This window comes from Bubalus kerabau, chromosome 4, assembly GCF_029407905.1.
Source record: "Bubalus kerabau isolate K-KA32 ecotype Philippines breed swamp buffalo chromosome 4, PCC_UOA_SB_1v2, whole genome shotgun sequence".
NCBI classification, from domain to species: Eukaryota; Metazoa; Chordata; class Mammalia; order Artiodactyla; family Bovidae; genus Bubalus; species Bubalus kerabau.
Window position 1 is genome coordinate 112,152,961 of NC_073627.1, and position 18,107 is coordinate 112,171,067.

The 18,107-nt window shown below is 40.2% G+C and overlaps 1 protein-coding gene across 1 annotated transcript in view; it reads right to left on the reverse strand.

Annotated features, from left to right (window-relative positions):
* Nucleotides 1-18,107, reverse strand: part of TRPM3 (transient receptor potential cation channel subfamily M member 3) — a 299,435-nt gene that overhangs the window by 89,850 nt on the left and 191,478 nt on the right. The window contains exons 9-13 of the mRNA XM_055578293.1: nt 17,858-17,958; nt 16,288-16,422; nt 8,974-9,024; nt 1,399-1,539; nt 18-47 (exon numbers count right to left, since the gene is read on the reverse strand). Of these exons, the coding sequence (XP_055434268.1) occupies nt 18-47; nt 1,399-1,539; nt 8,974-9,024; nt 16,288-16,422; nt 17,858-17,958 (458 nt within the window). The remainder of the gene's footprint in view (nt 1-17; nt 48-1,398; nt 1,540-8,973; nt 9,025-16,287; nt 16,423-17,857; nt 17,959-18,107) is intronic.

Genomic DNA, 18,107 nt, shown 5'->3' on the forward strand with positions numbered 1-18,107 from the left:
TTTGAACAAACACTTACCTCCATTCCCAACAGTTTCAAGGCTTTGGGCTGTTAAAAAAATTTTATGCACAAAGTTAGATCTTTCTTTATAGAGGTAAGAAAAGAATCCTAATGTATCTTAAACAGGTAATGGAACAAATCTATTGTACTGTATAGCATTTATTCATTTCACTAAATAAAACACCACAGGGGAAGCTCTTTATGGAAATTCTAAGAGAATTACAAATTTAGTGACTTTGGTGAATTACAGAAAATTAGGAAACTAGAGAGGTATAATGAGATTGCCTAAAGGGTAGACCCTGCAGGTTTATAATCTCTTTTATAAACCAAGATTTTTTCCATCTTTCTAAAACCATCCTGGTTGGTCGACATCTTCTAGACATCAAGCACTTGAGTGAACAATGAGACTTTCAATCAAATGATGAGGTGTTCCTCAAACCTCTGAAAGACCGCTGTAATATGGAGACTTGGGGTATTATTCAGAAATATAATATGTTGAGATGATTCATGCTGGCTATCTCTCTTTGCTGCTGACCAGTAGAGCAAGGGTGAATGGGGCCAGAGGGACATTTGTTGAGGTCAAAGGGCACTCAGTGGCATGGTAAGTGTAAGCACACACAGCAGCACCGCTGGTCACACTGGGAATGTGCACAACACGTGCAGACCAAGGTGGAAGGGACGGCGTCTCAGCAAATTATAGAGCTAAATAGAACTCACATAGATAAAAACTGCTGGGGGGAGTCCTCAATAATTGTAAAGGTATGGATAGATCCCAAGACCAAAAATCTTGAACGCTGATAAAGTAGATAAGATTGTGCTGTGTGCTGTGCTTAGTCACTCAGTTGTATCCGACTCTTTGTGACCCCGTGGACTGTAGCCTGCCAGGCTCCTCTGTCCATGGGGATTCTCCAGGCAAGAATAGTGGAGTGGATTGCTGTGCCCCGCTCCAGGGGATCTTCTCAACCCAGGGATCGAGTCCAGGTCTCCCACACTGCAGATGGATTCTTTACTGTCTGATTATTTGAATATAATTACTATTCTCCAATCATTAAGGTTTACTTTTTTAAATGAAAAAACTACTTTTTTTTTTAATGTACCAAAAGACTTATTTAGAAGTTGAGCATGTCATCTCAATTCACAGCATGTATAAAAGCTAAAAAAGTTCACTTTCAATGCCAGTTTCTGATTTGAATTGGATCTAGTGAGAAAAAGAAAGAGTGTAACACTCAGTACATTTTTTTTATTTTTTAAACAGATTTGATGGCAGAGGGAAGAAGAGGCAGGACAGCTGCCTTCTTATCTGATTTCCCCCTTGCAGACAAGGAAGCAGCCACACTCCAAATCTACTGCATCCTAGACCTCCCCAGAAGCCAGGAAATGGAATTGGAGCCAGCCTCACCCTTTTTGGGCCAAAGAGATTGTGGTAGAGCGTCCGGAAGCGCTTGCGCGTGTAGTTGCAGCGATAAGCCCCTCCCATCAGGTACTCGATCACCAGGCCAATATCGATCAGGCTGATTCTGTAGTCTGGGGGCAGGTTCCCCTACCAGGGAAGAATGGCACACACACACATCCAAGAGACAAGGGGGTTTACTAGGGATTCTACTCCGTGTGTTCTGTAACTATTTTAGACTAAAATAATAATAATAATTAAAAAGAAACATATTAATGTATTATTATGCTGGTTAATCAATTCACCTTAAAATAGATCCAACCGAAACCTGGATATTCTCGCTTGGAAAGAAGACATAAGTTAAATAAGAAGATGCAGTAATCGTCGGCAATAACAGAAAATCAAAATATTTATTCAAGTCTTCAGCTGGGGAGAAAAAAACACCAGTGTAGCAGAAAGAAACACAAATGGCAAATTCTACCACTCCCAGCCACTAAGGAACTAGGTTCCCAGATGCTCCCCCAGACCCCTTCACTGCTCTGCCTCGGACCCAGGCCTGTTACTGGCCTCTTGCTGATCATTTATTTCTTCACACTCACTAAGTGAAGACTCCTTCCAGAAAGTAGTTGTTATTACCAGGGACTGCATCAGGTGAAATATGCTGAGAGCTTGAATATCCTTTATACAAAACTTCTATTAACAATTTTTTAAAAATTGGCACCTTTTTAATAAAAGGGGAGCATGATGGATGTTATGACAAAGACTTTTATGAACATCACTTCTGTTTAAAGAAGAAAGAAGGGTGAAATAAGAGAAGTTTTATCAATAGAATATTTATTTCTCCAAAATTAAAGAGGTTTTTCATATTTTCTTTCAGAGAATAGTGCTTCTTAAAGATCTAGAGCGACAGTGTAAGTTTAATGTTATACATATAGGTGCAAAAACAGAAGAGTTATTATTATCTCCTCATTATTGGTTTCTACTTCAAAAGGGACCTCTGTGTAGCCTGAGGAAAATCTTTGCTTTGTTAGGTGATGGAAGAATTCGCTGTTTGTGGGAAATGCTGAGCTCACAGTGAGTTCCAAAGGGTACAGCTGATCAAATCTCACTATCTGAAAGGTTTAGTTCCCTGGTGCAGAAGTGTGCTCTGTACCATGAATGGTAGAGGTGCCCCATGTGTAGGGAGCCTGGCACACTGTATTCTCAGATTTATTTTGGAGGGGCCGGAAGACCGCATCCACTTTGGGATTTGTCTTTAATGGAGGGTGCATTCAGGATGCTATGTGAAGTTCCTGCTGCTTCATGGAAATGGCTCATACCAGTAGTGGTGGTTTTCTAGCCTTGTGGCATCTGAGCCACCTGGCGAATGCGGTGACACTGCAAAGGTCTGGACCCTGTCTTGCTTCAAGTATGAGATGCATGCGCTTTATGAGCTGCCCGGGTGATTCTGAGTCTACTACATAAAGTTCAGATGCGGTTACATAGCAGCATTGGGAAATTCAAAGTGTACGAAGATAATCATTGTCACTAGGGAATTAGCTTATGAAGGCGGGTCTCAGTTATCCTTACTGAGCTTTCCTATGGGCAAGAGCAATCATCTGAAAGGGATTCAGAATCAGAGGTGGCCAACTGTATCCTACCATCAAACTTATAACTTCCTACTTTTAATTGTCTTATTTATCTTCACATTCCCAATGCCTGGTGTATGGTAGGCATTCAAGATATTTTTGGGGAGGAGGGGTAAAAACGTGAATAAGTAAAACATTGAAATTAATCAATGTATTTGGGATCAAGTCTCAATTTGGGGTTCTTCAGTATTATATTCTCAGTAACATTCCCACCCAGTCATTCCTGGGTGGGAAAGCTCTAGCTATCCTCAGGCTATCAAGAAAGACCAAATCATCCGGTTCCTTTAAAACAGAACTTAGGGAAAGATTTAAGATAGTAACTTTTCATGTATTGTCCTTTCCATAAGTGCTAAACTGAATTTAAGGATGTTACCTGTGCAACCTTTTTTATCCATTATTTTGGGCAGGTTAACAAGATTGCAGTTTCCATATTGTCTGGCTCTTACTGGACAGTCATGCGAGGCTATTATTAGCAGCCCCAGAGCTGCTTTGGGCATGTGTGGGTCAGCCTCATCTCCTGTGCATTTGGCTGCTACAAGGGTGACTTGCAGAGGAGGCTCACCCCATCTGTGCTTTTTTCCTTGGCACTGTGAGGCTGGCAGGGGAAAGAGCACTGGCTGCGTGTCAACTGCTCTGAATTCTGTCCATCCTTCACAAATCATCCACTTTCCCTCAAGGCCTCAGTTTTCTTCCCAGTAAAAGAGGCTGAACTCCATGTGCTTTATGGTCTGTAATGCCCAAGTGCCCGGTTTCAGGACCTCCCGCCACCCCCGCCCCACCACAACAAAGGTTTACTGTAATGCGACTGAACAACAATCATAGTGAGTCTATGAATTTGTGCCTATTTTTAAACTTTGTAACAATTTTCTAAATTTAAAATGTGAGTAATAGTGAGCCTACTACCTATATATTTTCTTTTGAGAAACCATGTGTGAACATCAGTTTGAATTCTAAGAACAAGACTCAATATTGCCTGAAGACCAATATTGAATGATGATATTTACGCTTTTGAGATTTAAGAGTGGGTTGTCAGGAAAGAGATAATAGTAAAATTCAAAATAAATAAAAAATTTTAAGGGGCAACGTTGTTTTGCAAATGTTCTATAAACATTGGTGATTTTTGCAGAATTTTATGCAAATTCATACAGGGCTGATAGGTTTACTTACTACCAAAATAGGTGATGGAATATACTTTTCCTAAAGACTTCTTATATAAAGCTTGATTATTTCAGAGTGATTTTCGTATAGTCTGGTCTGAAGCAGGAGAAAAGATTCTGTGACTATTCTGGGTTACTGAGCTTTGAGTGATGGCCTGAAAGGAACTAGCCTGAATTCTGTTTGACCGCAAGAAGGCGATGGTCACCTAACCCAAGGCAATGAGGGGTCTCTCTGTACTTCGTTCAGTTTGTGCTCTGAAAACAGGCAATGTGGACACAGTTCCTTCAAGGTTCTATTTCTAAAGGTTCAGTTGTTTGATGACTACCTGGCAGGCTGCTCTTATATCTCTGCTGCCAGGTCACTGGGCAAAGACCTGTCCAGAGCTTGCAGAGTTGAGGCAGTTTCCAATAATCCCTGGAATTTGGTTAGTAGAGATAGAGGCTTAGAGAAAAGGGAGGGTAAATGGTTACGTAGGGATGCGGTTGTACTCATAACATCCACTTCCTTTTTGAAAAAAAGAAAAAATGCCACCTTGTATTCCACAGGTAATGTCCAAAAACCTCTGGAGGAGTCTTCCTTTGCTCGGTTCCTTTTCAAACAGGAAGTCGATATACTGGAGTAATATTCATTCTACCTGCTGTTTCTGTTATTCCTTGCTCCCCCTTTATGGTAATTACTTTGATAACTGGTAAAACCTGAACACTTATTTCCCATTTCATGCCTTAACAACACATAGCAAGCCACGGGATTCAAATAATTTGATCCAGAGAGTAAAATAGAGAGGTTTTGATTCATGGATAGGTAAATTTGACAACTTGAAAATGTTGTCTTTTTTCATGCCATGAGCCACGACTCTGAAGCTAAATTTTAATCCGTGCCATGCCTAAGGATGTCTTTTAATTAAAAGAATAATTTGAATTCATTTATTAGATATGCTTTTATAAATGCACTCTGCTTTTCAGATGTCAATTATGATATCACTATCAGATTTCAGCTGTTTAGGAAACTTTTTTTCTTTGAAACTCATAACAAGCCTTCAAAGAAGACTGTTTCCTTCTGATATATGCAAGGTATAAAATGATAGCTGCTTGTCAGCTTTACTAAGGGAGAATGGGGAAAAGACCATCCTGGTGAAAATTCATGGGAAAAGAGGACACTCCCTCAATGTGTGGCATGGCAGTAGACTGGGCAACCGTTCTTTTAAAAATTAAGAATGCTTTGGTAAATTTGCATAAATTTAGCAGATGGAGTTATGAAAACGTCCTTTCTTTACCACAGTGTGTCTGAAATGCTTTTGCTTTAAAATCCTGCAAAGCGCTGGGTCTTGATTCCCATGTAGATGAATTTTATTATCACAATTTCACCTCTCTTCCTATATAATGTTCAAATATCACCCTTCTTTATGGGGAGGGATAATTCAGGTAATCTGAAGTATTAGTACATTTAATTTAAGAAAGAAAAACTACCTTTAAAACATACAGAGGCACAAATTGAGCAGACAGCTACTAAAATGCAAGTTAGATTTCATGGAAAAGCAGACAGACTCAGGCCACTCTGGTTTAATATGAAAGCATTGACACATCCAATGGATTATGCACAAAAATGGCTCAGGGAACTGGGTTGGCTGGTATCATTTTAAATTTCTGGTTGATGTGGAATACTAACTCTATTTCACTACTCTTAGATTGCTCTCTTGATAGAAGTAATTTGAGATTTTGCAACTAGCTTCAAATTCGCCACATTCAATTCTGTTGATTTCAAAGGATACTTGGACTTGGAGATATCCTGGTTAACTTAGTGATGATATGATAATTCCTAAATGTATTCTCTGGGTTCATAAGTGTTATTTACATTTAATAGACAGATTATCAAACATTATGTGTAAGATCTGGGCTGTGTTTCTAACTTTTGAACAGCATTCATTTTGTACTTATCACTGATTAATTTTTTGTCCTAATAGATTAAATCAACTAATATGTACATAAAGTCCTATAATTGTAAAGCACACGCATATGCTAATTATTATGATCCTTAATTTTGAAAATTGTTTGAACTGATCAAGATTTTCTTAGCATTTTAAACCTCGTCTTTGTAGATTTTGCATATCTTATTGGCATACATTTCTGGAAGTCATCTGAAACCTTCTGAAGAAGATGTGCACCAATATTAATTTCTTTCTCATTCACTTCTTAAAAAAAACACAAACAGAAAAACCTCATTTTTAGCTCCTTTCACCCATAGAATGTAGACACTGCCAGCTCCTTTGACTACCGTTGTGATTCTTGCTCTCCAGTAGTCAGACACTCACCTTTATCATAGAAATAAATGGAGTCTGCATTTCCTGCCCCTATTTCTTCCCAAGAGAAGAAACTAGACAAAGGCTTTCATTTCTCCCAGCCACACTGGCAGTCTCTTTTTCTCAAGAAAAATTGTTCCTAAGTAAGTTCAGTACTATCCTGAGTGATCTGTTATCATTTTTTCCCCATTACTAAATTAGTAAATAAACGAATCCTTATATAACTATATTCTTGCTCTGGTATTAGGATCACATTTGAAAGAGAAATAAAACTGCTCTTAACTGATAGTCCTTCCTCCCAAATTCTTATCATCCTGTCCTTTCTAGTGAGTTTATATTATTTTTGAGGTACACCTTTAGCTAAGAAGTTAAATAAAACCATACTTTAAAATTAAACACTCTACATGTCTTCTACTAAATGTAAGCAAATATAAGAGGCAGTTAATAGGGTTTCAGAAAAAAGAAAGAGGAAGAGAACCTATTAGGATAGGTTTTGATCATTTAGATTCAGTAGAACCTAACTGTAAAAATCTCTGAAAATCAAGCAAGACACTGAGAAACTGGGCGATGGAGGCACATGAGCAACTCTGAAGGCCTGGACTGGCCAGTGACTGGGACAGAAGGACTAATGCACAGCTGTCTCTTCAGAGAGCCTCATAATTCCTTCAGGACACAGACTAGAGTAAGCTAAGGGGGATATTTTACGTTTTATAATTTCAGAAAAACTAAAACATTTTATTGAGCATGAGCAACAAGTACCTTGACAAAGAATACATGCTGGGTGTGTACACCATATCTTCTGAGATACTTCCCTCTGTTTAGTTTCCAGGCAATTTTAAGCCAAGATAAATTAAACTAAATAGGAAGACTTGAGGAAAAGAGAAATGGGTTTGTTGAGGACAGGTACGCTTATGGCTTGAAATGGGGCAAGCCATGGAAAGGTGTGATCTTGGTAAAATGTACAGATGGCACAGCCTCTATTTCCCTTGCTTTGAAGGAACTACAGGCTTCACTCACTCGCACAGATGGGAAATTTTTCAGTAGGATTGTGTGGAGGTGAGAGGAAAGTTTCTAAGGGCCATCAGAAGAAGGCTTTTTGTACCCTTTACTCATTACCAGCAAAGTCCAACTGGTTAGTAGTATATTATAAGTAGCCCCAGGGCCTTTGCTTGGCCTTTCAAAGGAAAAATTAGTAAGTGACTACAGGACACCTAAAGGGTAGTTCTAGTTTATGACTTCCTATGAGATGAAGGAGTGGTACTCTTATTTTTTAACCTCACTTTATAGATTTTTCTGAGTATGTCCTATGGACTTGGCAAAGAATTGTGACCAACTGGTAGGTGGGTATACGTGTGTGTGCGCGTCTGTGCATGTATATGGGGTAGGGGAAGTCCCACCGCCTATTTTTAACTTTTGGAATGAAACGTCATTTCTGGGAACTCGGCCAAGGGTTCAGAATTGAAGCTCCCTTGGAAAGAGTTTGTACAGGGCAAAAGAACAACCACCTGGTTAGGATTAAATGTAACCTCCCTATGCCTCATTTTTTTCATCTATAAATGGGGATAACACTATATAATAAAAATAATAATAGTAAAATAATTACTTTCATATAATTTTTGTGAAGATGAAGTAAGATAAGACACATAGAAAGCTCAGATTAATGTCACACACTTAGTCATCACTAAACCTTAGGTACCATTTTACTTTGCCCGACTCTTTGCGACACCATGGACTATAGCCTATCAGGCTTCTCCATCCATGGGATTTTCCAGGCAAGAGTACTGGAGTGGGTTGCCATTTCCTTCTCCAATTAATAATAATAATAATGATTATTAAAGGATTTGAGTTCTAATTGTAGCTCCTTACTAACCACTCAAAATAGTTCTCACCTCCTTGTGTTTCAACCTCATTTCTAAATTGGGAATAAACCTACTAGACCCAAACCAATTGACTTTCCCCCACCCCCATCAAACTGGATGATGAATGTGAAAAAATATATTAGAGAAAATAAAGTGTTAACAGAATGGAATGTATATTTGTGTTGTAGTCTCTGTTTTTCTGAGACTTTTTGAGCTATGCTTATGCTCTGTGTCATACTAAGAAGTGGCAGTGATACACTGTATCAGGAGCTAATAAATAAATAAGCCTTTCATGGTCGGTTGGATGGCATGGAAATGAGCTCCCCAAACGTGAGGAGCACATGGGAAAATACAGGTAATGGCATAAATCCACACAGCATGGGGGAAAGCCTAGAGTTCCACTATCCCAAAGCATTATGTCCAATGAAAGCATCTAAAATCACAGAGACTGGCAATAAAACTGCAGCTGCATCAGAAGCAGAGATGTCTCAGAGTTAAAAGACAAACGCGCACACCATGTCCAGAAATGAGGGGGTTCTGACAGGGACAGGAATACTCCGGCAGCTCATGCAAAACAGGCACTTTCTAATCACAGGAAGCAGTCAAGACAGAGCCTCCGACCTGCAGTCCAGAGGGTTCTTACCTTTTTGACATCCCTGACCAAGTGGTACAATGTGTTTGAGGGCCCATGTCTCTGAAAACAATAAAGAAGAATCAAATGGTTTTGCTAGTCAGGGGCTCTCGTTGGCAAGGAAAGAAGGATCTGGAGGGAAGGGTTTCGGCTGGTGGAGGGGCAGTTCATCAAGATGAACCTTGTTCTAGTTGCTCAGTTGTACCTGTCTTTTCTAAACAAACACAGGGGCAGGTTTTTGGATTGTGGCTCCTCAAGAAAAAGCATTTGAGGTTCTAGGTTCAAACTTTGCAAAACAGGCCATCAACTCTGATGACAGCTGGGTCAAAACATCATTCAAGAGGCTAGTTGTGGAGCAGGGAGAGACACAAGGGCCAATTTAGTGCTTTAGAATTACACTTTGGCACACTGCCAACTGCAACTTGTTTATTACACATAATGAATGAGAAACTGGCTAAAGCAGGGCTTGGCAGACTTTTTCTGTAAACAGCCAGATGGTTAATCTCTTAGACTTCGTGGGCCATACAGTCTTCATCCCAACATTCAACTCTGCCATTGTGCAAAAAAAAAAAAATGTTTGTTTGCTTAAGGTAAGACTGAAGTAAGTGGTTTGCTATCCTCTTGTCTTTCAGGATAGGAATTCCAGATGAAATAGAGGGTGCCTAGTTATATCTGAATTCCAGATAGACAATGAATAATTTCTTTTTATTTGTTTTAACTTTCATTCATATTATTAATTTTTAATGTTGCACTGTTTTTTCTTTGTCATATTGATGGTCTGTTTGGTAGTTCTCTTTTGTATGCATGTATTTTTTATGTATCAAATTAAAAGTTTTAAATGTAACTACATCTCTTAATCTTTTGATTTACAACTTCTTTTGTTTTTATGTTTTCTCATCTTTTCCTTTTTAAATAGAGGTATAACTGGCATATAACATATTAGTTTCAGGCATACAATGTAAATGATTTGTTATTTGCATATGTGGTAAAATGATCATTACAGTGTTTCTTTAGTATCTGTCGCCATACATAATTCCCAATTTTTTTCTTGTACTAAGGACCATAAAGATCTACTCTCTTAGCAACTTTCAAATATGCAATATAATATTACTAACTATAGTCACTGTGTTGTACATTACATTATCATGACTTACTTTATAAATAAATTTGGAACTGTGTACATTTTGACCGATAACAATGAATAATTTTGAGTATGTCTCATGCAATAATTGAGACATACTAAAAATTATTTGTTGTTTTTCTTAAATTCACATCTAACTGGGAATTCTATATTTTTATTTGCTAAATCTGGTGACTGTGTTGGAAGATCTTGAACAGTGATGGTAAATCCTTAAGCACTGTTGGAACACATTCAAGTATTCAAGACAATCCCTGTGTACTGCCTCAACTACTGGCCCCTTCAGGCAGACATACTCATCAGAACTCTTTTTCCACTGAGGAATGCAGTATTCTGTAGGGATTAAACCTTCAAACTTTGGAGTCAGAATGCTTGTCTCCAAATCTGGCCCTGCCGCTTACCGGCTGTGACCATGGACAAACTGCTTAACTGTGTCTCAGTCTTATTATCTCTAAAGTGAGTATAATAATACCACTTATCTGGTAGGGTTTTTGTTAGGACTAAATGATGAAGTGTTTATAAGTGTTTCTATAACTATAGCACTCAATAAATGTTAGCTATTCTTTCACTGAGGCTATCCATTGTCCCATAATCCTTTTCAACAGAGTACTCCAGGGATAGTTGATTACCATTGACTGGAGTGATGAAATCTCTTGGCCTTTCTTGATCTATAACTTTCCTACTTCCTTCTTTCCAGTAGTTGAAATAAATCACCCTACTCCCTTGATTCTCTATTCATATGAGGGTCATTCAATTCTGTATTTTAATTTATTAAAAACCCCATTATTCTTTCCTCCCCAATTTTACTGACATGTAACATTGTGTAGCAGAGACATTACTTTGCCAACAAAGGTCCGTCTAGTCAAGGCTGTGGTTTTTCCAGTGGTCATGTATGGATGTGAGAGTTGGACTGTGAAGAAAGCTGAGCGCCGAAGAATTGATGCTTTTGAACTGTGGTGTTGGAGAAGACTCTTGAGAGTCCCTTGGACTGCAAGGAGATCCACCAGTCCATTCTGAAGGAGATCAGCCCTGGGATTTCTTTGGAAGGACTGATGCTAAAGCTGAAACTCCAGTACTTTGGCCACCTCATGCGAAGAGTTGACTCATTGGAAAAGATTCTGATGCTGGGAGGGATGGGGGGCAGGAGGAGAAGGGGACGACAGAGGATGAGATGGCTGGATGGCATCACCGACTCGATGGACCTGAGTCTGAGTGAACTCCGGGAGTTGGTGATTGACAGGGAGGCCTGGCGTGCTGTAATTCATGGGGTCGCAAAGGGTCGGACACGACTGAGCGACTGAACTGAACTGAACTGAACATTGTGTAAATTTAAGGTGTACAATGTGATAATTTGATGCTCGGATATATTGTGAAATGTCTATGGCAATAAGGTTAGTTAACATATTCAACTCAGTAATCATTTTGTTGTTGTTATGGTGAGAACATTAAAGACCTGAATCTCATAGGAAGTTTCAAATATAAAACACTGTACTGTGAACTGCAGTCACCGTGCTATACATTAGATTCCTGAAACGCATTCATCTTGTAACTGAACATTTGTGCCCTTTGGCTGTATCTCCTCGTTTCCCCCATGCCTCAGCTCTGGTTTTCTGAGGAACCTCCATATTGTTTTCTACATTTGGTTCCCTTGTCTAATATTAGTTAACTGTATATGCATGGGATTATTGCTGGGCTCTTGTTTGTGTTTCATTGGTCTATATGTCTGTTTTTATGCCAACATTACTGTTCTGATTACTGTATGTTTGTGATATAGTTTGAAATCAAGAAACGTGATGTCTCCACCTTTGTTCTTCTTTCTCATGACTGCTTTGGCTATTCAGGGTCTTTTGTGGTTCCATGCAAATTTTAGGATTTCTTTTTTTCTTTCTATGAAAAATGCCATCACAATTACATTGAATCTATAGATGGTTTTTAGTAGTATGAACATTTTAGCAATATTAAGACTTCCAATTCATGAACATGAAATAACTTTCCACTTATTTGTGCCTTCTTCACTTTCTTTTATCAGTGTCTTACAGTTTTTGATGTATAGATCTGTCACTTCTTTAAATTTATTCCTAAGTATTTTATTGTTTTTGATGCTAAACAGAATTATTTTTTCTTTTTCAAATGGTTCACTGTTAGTGTATGTAAGTACAATTGATTTTTGTATGTGGATTTGGTATACTGAACTTTACTGAATTTATTAGTTCTAACAGTTTTTTTTTTTTTTTGTGGAGTCTTTAGGATTTTCTGTATACAAGATGCTGTCATCAGCAGAGAAATTTTACTTCTTTTCAATTTATATGAAAATTTTTATTTCTTTTTATTTTCTTGGCCTAATTTCTCTGGTCAGGGCTTCCAGTACCAAGTTGAATAGCAGTGGTAAGAGGGGGCACCATTGTCTTGTTCCTCATCTTAGAGGGAAAACATTTGGTCTTTCACTAATGAGTATGAGGTTCAGTTCAGTTCAGTTGCTCAGTCATGTCAGACTCTTTGAAACCCCATGGACTGCAGCATGCCAGACTTCCCTGTCCATCAACTCCTGGAGCTTGCTCAAACTCATGTCCACTGAGTTGGTGATGCCATCCAACCACCTTATCCTCTGTTGTCCCCTTCTCCTCCTGCCTTCAATCTTTCCCAGAATCAGGATCTTTTCTAGTGAGTCAGTTCTTTGCATCAGGTGGCCAAAGTATTGGAATTTCAGCTTCAGCATTTAGTCCTTCCAATCAGGACTGATTGGACTTCCAATCAGTCCAAATCAGGAGTGATTTCCTTTACGATTGACTGGTTTGATCTGCCTGTAGTCCAAGGGACTCTCAATGGTCTTCCTCAGCACCACAGGTCAAAAGCCTCAATTTCAAAGGCATATATGGGTTTGTCGTATATGGCCTTTAAAATGTTGAGGTGTATTACTTTCATACTCAATTTGTTAAGAGTTTTTACCATGAAAAGGTGTTGAATTCTGTCGAATATTTTTCTGTATCCATGGAGATGATCATATGGTTTTTATATTTCTTTCTGTTAATGTAATGTATCACGTTTATTAATCTGTATATGTTGAAGCATCCTTGCACCTAGGGACGAATCCCACTTGTTCATGGTATATGATCTTTTTAATGTGCTTCAATCTGGTTTGCTAGTATTTTGTTGAGAAGTTTTGCATCTATATTCATCAGAGATATTGATCTGTAGTTTTCTTTTCTTGCAGTGTCCTTATCTGGCTTTGCCATTATGGTAATGCTGGCCACATAAAATAAGTTTGGGAGCATTCCCTCCTCTTCATTTTTTGAAGAATTGGAAAATAATTGGAGTTAATTCTTTAAATGTTTGGTAGAAGTCACCTGTGAAGCCATCTGGTCCTCTGCTTTTTTTTGTTGGGAGGGTTTTGATTCCTGATTCAATCTCGTTATTTATTACTGATCTGTTCAAGTTTTCTGTTTTTTTGGTGACTTGGACTTAGTAGGTTGTATGTTTCTAGGAATTTATCCATTTCTTCTACGTTGCCCTATTTGTTGGCCTATAATTGTCCATAGTAGTCTCTTGTGATCCTTTGTGTCTGTGTGGTATCAATTGTAATGTGTTCTCTTTCATTTATAATTTTATTTGAGTCTTATTTTTTTCTTGGTAATTCTAGCGAAAGTATTATCAATTTTGCTTATCTTTTCAAAATATAAACTCTTTGTTTCATTGATCTCTTAAATTGCTTTTCTAGTCTCTTTCATTAATTTCTGCCCTGTGTTTTCTCCTCCCTTTTCCTAACTTCAGACTGTTTATTCTTGTGTTTCTGCAAGGCTGCAAGGGCTGCTGGGCTTTTCAACAGGTCTAGCAGCTAGGGGCCAAAACAGGCAGCAATGGAGGCTGGAGTCAGTGGTACATGTGCACATTTGGCTGCGGGGACCAGCCGCAGGTGCCTGTATAATGGTGGGAGCCAGTTGCAAACATATATGCAGTGTCAGAAGCCTGGGCTAACAGCAAGGGCTGGGGCCAACTGCAGGTGCGTTGGCAGATGCAGGGCCCTGGCTGTCAGCGTGCATTACTGTGGCTGCAGGGTGTTACCGTGAGTGCATGTAGACCAGTGTAGGCCAGTGACAGAAGTCTGGCCAGTGGGATACAGGGGCACAGCTAAGAAGCTCTTTGAAAGCAATCCTAGTATGCAGGCCAGTAACAGAAGATAGGGAGGGAGCTGGGGCCACAAGCAGCCTTAGAGGCTCTGACTGTTGGCATGCACCCCTGTAGCTGCAGGGTTTCCCCATGGCTGTGTGCATGGGAGTAGAGGCCAGTGAAGGGAGCAGGGTTGGGACATGCAGGTGCGCAGCTGGAGGGGCCAGCTGCAGATGAGCCTAGTGATGCAGGTGAGTGTCAGGAGATAGGTCTGAATCCGGGCCCACATGCAGCCTTGGCTGCTGGCGTGCACTTGTGTGGCTGCAGGGTCTTATAGTTTTAGGGTCTTGTACTTCCATGGCAGTCGTGCTGGCTGTCAGCCCAGCCGTGTGTGGGCACCTGGCTGGAGGTGCTAACTTTCAGAGTGTGCACAGTAGCGGGGGACAGTTGTGGGGGTCTAGGCTGGGTTCTTAAAATTATGTAGCCACAGAGGCCTGGGCTGGCCACTGGGGTGGACCCCAGGATCCAACAGGGTTGATAGGGGAGGGTGTGGTGGGGCTCAAGTGACTGGTGTCTATGAATGCAAATATTTGTAGAGTAAAAACCAGTGAAATCTGCAGGGTTCTCTGGAGGCTTTGCTGGCCATTGGTTTCTTTAGTAGTGAAAGCTGCCAGGGTCCTCTACAGAGCAGGTCACTGGGAACTGTGGTCACTCAGCTGTCAGCCTGGCTGACACTGTGTTCCCGGCCATCACAGCATGTCTCAGATTTGCAGGTCTCTGGGTAGGATGAATCCTTTGTACGGTGCTCTGAAAGGCTCACCACTCTCTTTTCCAGAGGGGGGTCTCCTTCTAGCTGAGGAGCTTCCTCTTGGCACCAAGCAGCGCCAGCCTCAGGGGACAGGGTGATACAGGCACAAAGAAGCTGTTCTTCTCTTTTTTGTGTGGTTATTTTCAGATTTTTTTTTTTTTTTTTTTTGGTTCCACTGTTTTGCTGAAGTTTTCTTAATTGGACTCCTGAGCTCTCCTAGAGCTGTCTTTGTTGTGAATAGCTGTCTAATTGCTGATCTTTGTGGAGGAACAAAGGCTAGGTCTTCCACTCTGCCATTTTGGCCCATTATTACTGAAAGCCTTAGTGTGCTGAACTGAAAAAATACTGTAGAGAAAACAGAAGTGTGGGGCCACTCTGCTAAGTTGTTTTCTGCTTCCCGCAGTGGGAATCTTATAGAGCCAGGCTGGCAGCTGCTAATCCCTGCTTCTGGCTGGGGAGAGGTCAATAAGCTCCATCTCATTAGTGCTGAGGGTGGTGGGACAAAGGAACACTGTGACAAATGAGGGTCTCTGAGAAAGACGTTTTGGTTCAATACTGGCTCCTTTGTTTACTTAGAAACTTTGAATCTTGAAAAAGCCAATTCTCTTCTTGGCCTCAGTTTCTTCATCTATAAAATGGAGAGAAACAATATTCTTTAAACTTCATTGGATTTTTCTGAGCATCAGCTTAGAGCTGATGTACTTAACTCACTGAATACTCTCAAAAACTTCATAAATAGCAGTTTTTCTTTTGATTACTTCTTGATATCCCCAGTGAATGAATCAACAAATTGTTATAAAAACAAAGCAAAAAAATCTTCCTGGGTAACTCCAAACAAGAAGTTTTTACATTTTATCCTGTTATACTGCAGTGAATGAACTTCATAGTGCTGAGGATAACAAGATGGTGCAGGATAGTTAACTGGCCTCCTTTGATGGTTGGAGTTAAATCAGTCCTGCTCTGCTGATTGCCTCACACACTGTGGGTTTACAGAACGAAGTATGTTCTAATTTCCACAGTGTTGTAATTTTGCATAAGGACCTGAGAACATTACCTTTTGGTGATCATGTAACTTTCTGCCTCTTAGATCCTGACAACTGAGCAGTTAAAACAAGTGGATTTCTGGTGACTTGGTGTTTGCTGTCTAAGGGAGCATTTGTGGAAAATGATCCATGCATTTGGAGGGGAAGGCAGGGACTCGCATTCATGTTGGGGGCGGGAGAAGGTAGAACAAAAAAAAGTAGAGAAAATAAAAAGTGCCTTAGCTTGGTCCTACCGTATTGTACAATTCCTCTAGTCTGGAGATGGTGAGAAAACGATGCATGCTTACTCCATTCTCTATAAGTAATTTCACAAAATCCACTCTGTCCAGAACTAAGGCATCCAACATGGCTTGCTCCAGAGACCCCACCTGCAAATCAAGTCACTGAGTTAGTCTGCCCTAAGGTCTAAGGATGCAATTTTCTGGCATTTTCCTGAATACTTTAGAAATGGATGTCTTTGACATCTGGTAAACCTTTAGTACCTCCAAGGACATGTTAGCAAGAGTATCTCAATTTCACTTTTGGGACACCCACACTCTCTCCTGTATTTTGGGGCTTGTCTTTGCAAACAAAACACAGGGCTTTCTAGTTCTAAAAGCTATGTTTTCTCCCCTCTAAATCTCTTCTTTGTTCTAGATTCTGAGAAGGTTCAGGATTTACAAGGCTTTTCCTCTCCCAACTCTCTAACCAAACTTCTACCAAACCACTGAAGTGCCAAAGTGAGTATTTTGCTATCTTCATTTTCTCCTTAGGCTCTAAATTCCTTGGGTCTCAAAGAGTTGGACACGACTAAGCAACTTCACCACTTAGGCTCTAAATTAGATTCCTGATTGACTCAAGAAGAGGGATCTAATAAGCAGACCAGAAAGTAGACTGCTTTTTCTCTTTTTCTTTTCTTAGTTAAGTATCATTACCTTGCCTCCATCTTGCCCATTTCTACAGGGAGACCCAGTAACTATTTAGGTCATTTGGTCTGTTTACTAGGGTTTTATTTAATTTCTTTCACAAAATTTCTCAGAGACTCTGTGACAAATCTTTCTACACTAGTAATCCACTGGCACTAAAGGAAGCCAGGGTTTCAATCCCAGGCAGAAGCTCTCTGGGACAGAGAGGGTTGAAAAAGACCTGTACACGGGGTGTTTTCCTTCAGTGATTCCAGGCACAGGAATCAAATTCCAGACTGCTGGCTGTCTCCTGGGGATACAGGCATACACCAGCCAATGGCCAATTTTCCAAGTTTTTATTTTTGGTAGACCCAGTTGAGGGAAACAAACCAAGAACGGTTATATAAAGCTTTGGTTGCCTCTGTGTTGTTCTTGGGTACAGGGAGGACCTGTGCTCAGCCTCCAGGACCAGATGGCACCTGCACGTGGAAGGCTGAAAATTCTGCATCCTGTCGTGTGACCCGGTCCCACACCAGCCTAGGGTGCCATCACGCAGCAGCAGCAACCTCCAGGACAACCAGAAACAAACTGCTAATTCCACTCCTTTCTTAATTTTAATTAATACAATTTTGTTTCATATATGTATTTTCAGGCATATAAAAGAAATAGCATTAGTTGCAGCTAAACATTGCTACCAAAGGCCCTGCGAGAGAGTTGGAAATGTTTGGAACATTTGGTGTTATACCACCAGGTGGCAGTGTTTTCCTAAATATAAGAAAGGGAGCCGAGGACAGCTACAAAGGACTATTTCTACCTTAAAGAGAAAGCAATGGTTTCTGGAGTCGCTCTCAGAGATAACTTAAACAAATACCCTTGCCCAAGCAAGCGTGCTTTTCAGGGGTGATGACATATACTCTACCGGCCACTGTTGCCCATAAATAAAGATCTGGCTGCGGGCGATGTCGACTCTGTTCCAGGCTAAAGCTAAGCTCAGTTGGTCTGGGGCTGAGGCGTTGGCTCCTGCATACACAAAAGCAGAAGAGAGAGAGAACACAGTCAGTTATTATACCAAGAAGACCTGCTCCAACATTCTCCAATCCACCTCCTCTTCCTGGAAAGTAGACCTGGCTGTATAGCGCGGGTTCTCAAACTTGGCACTATTGCCAATT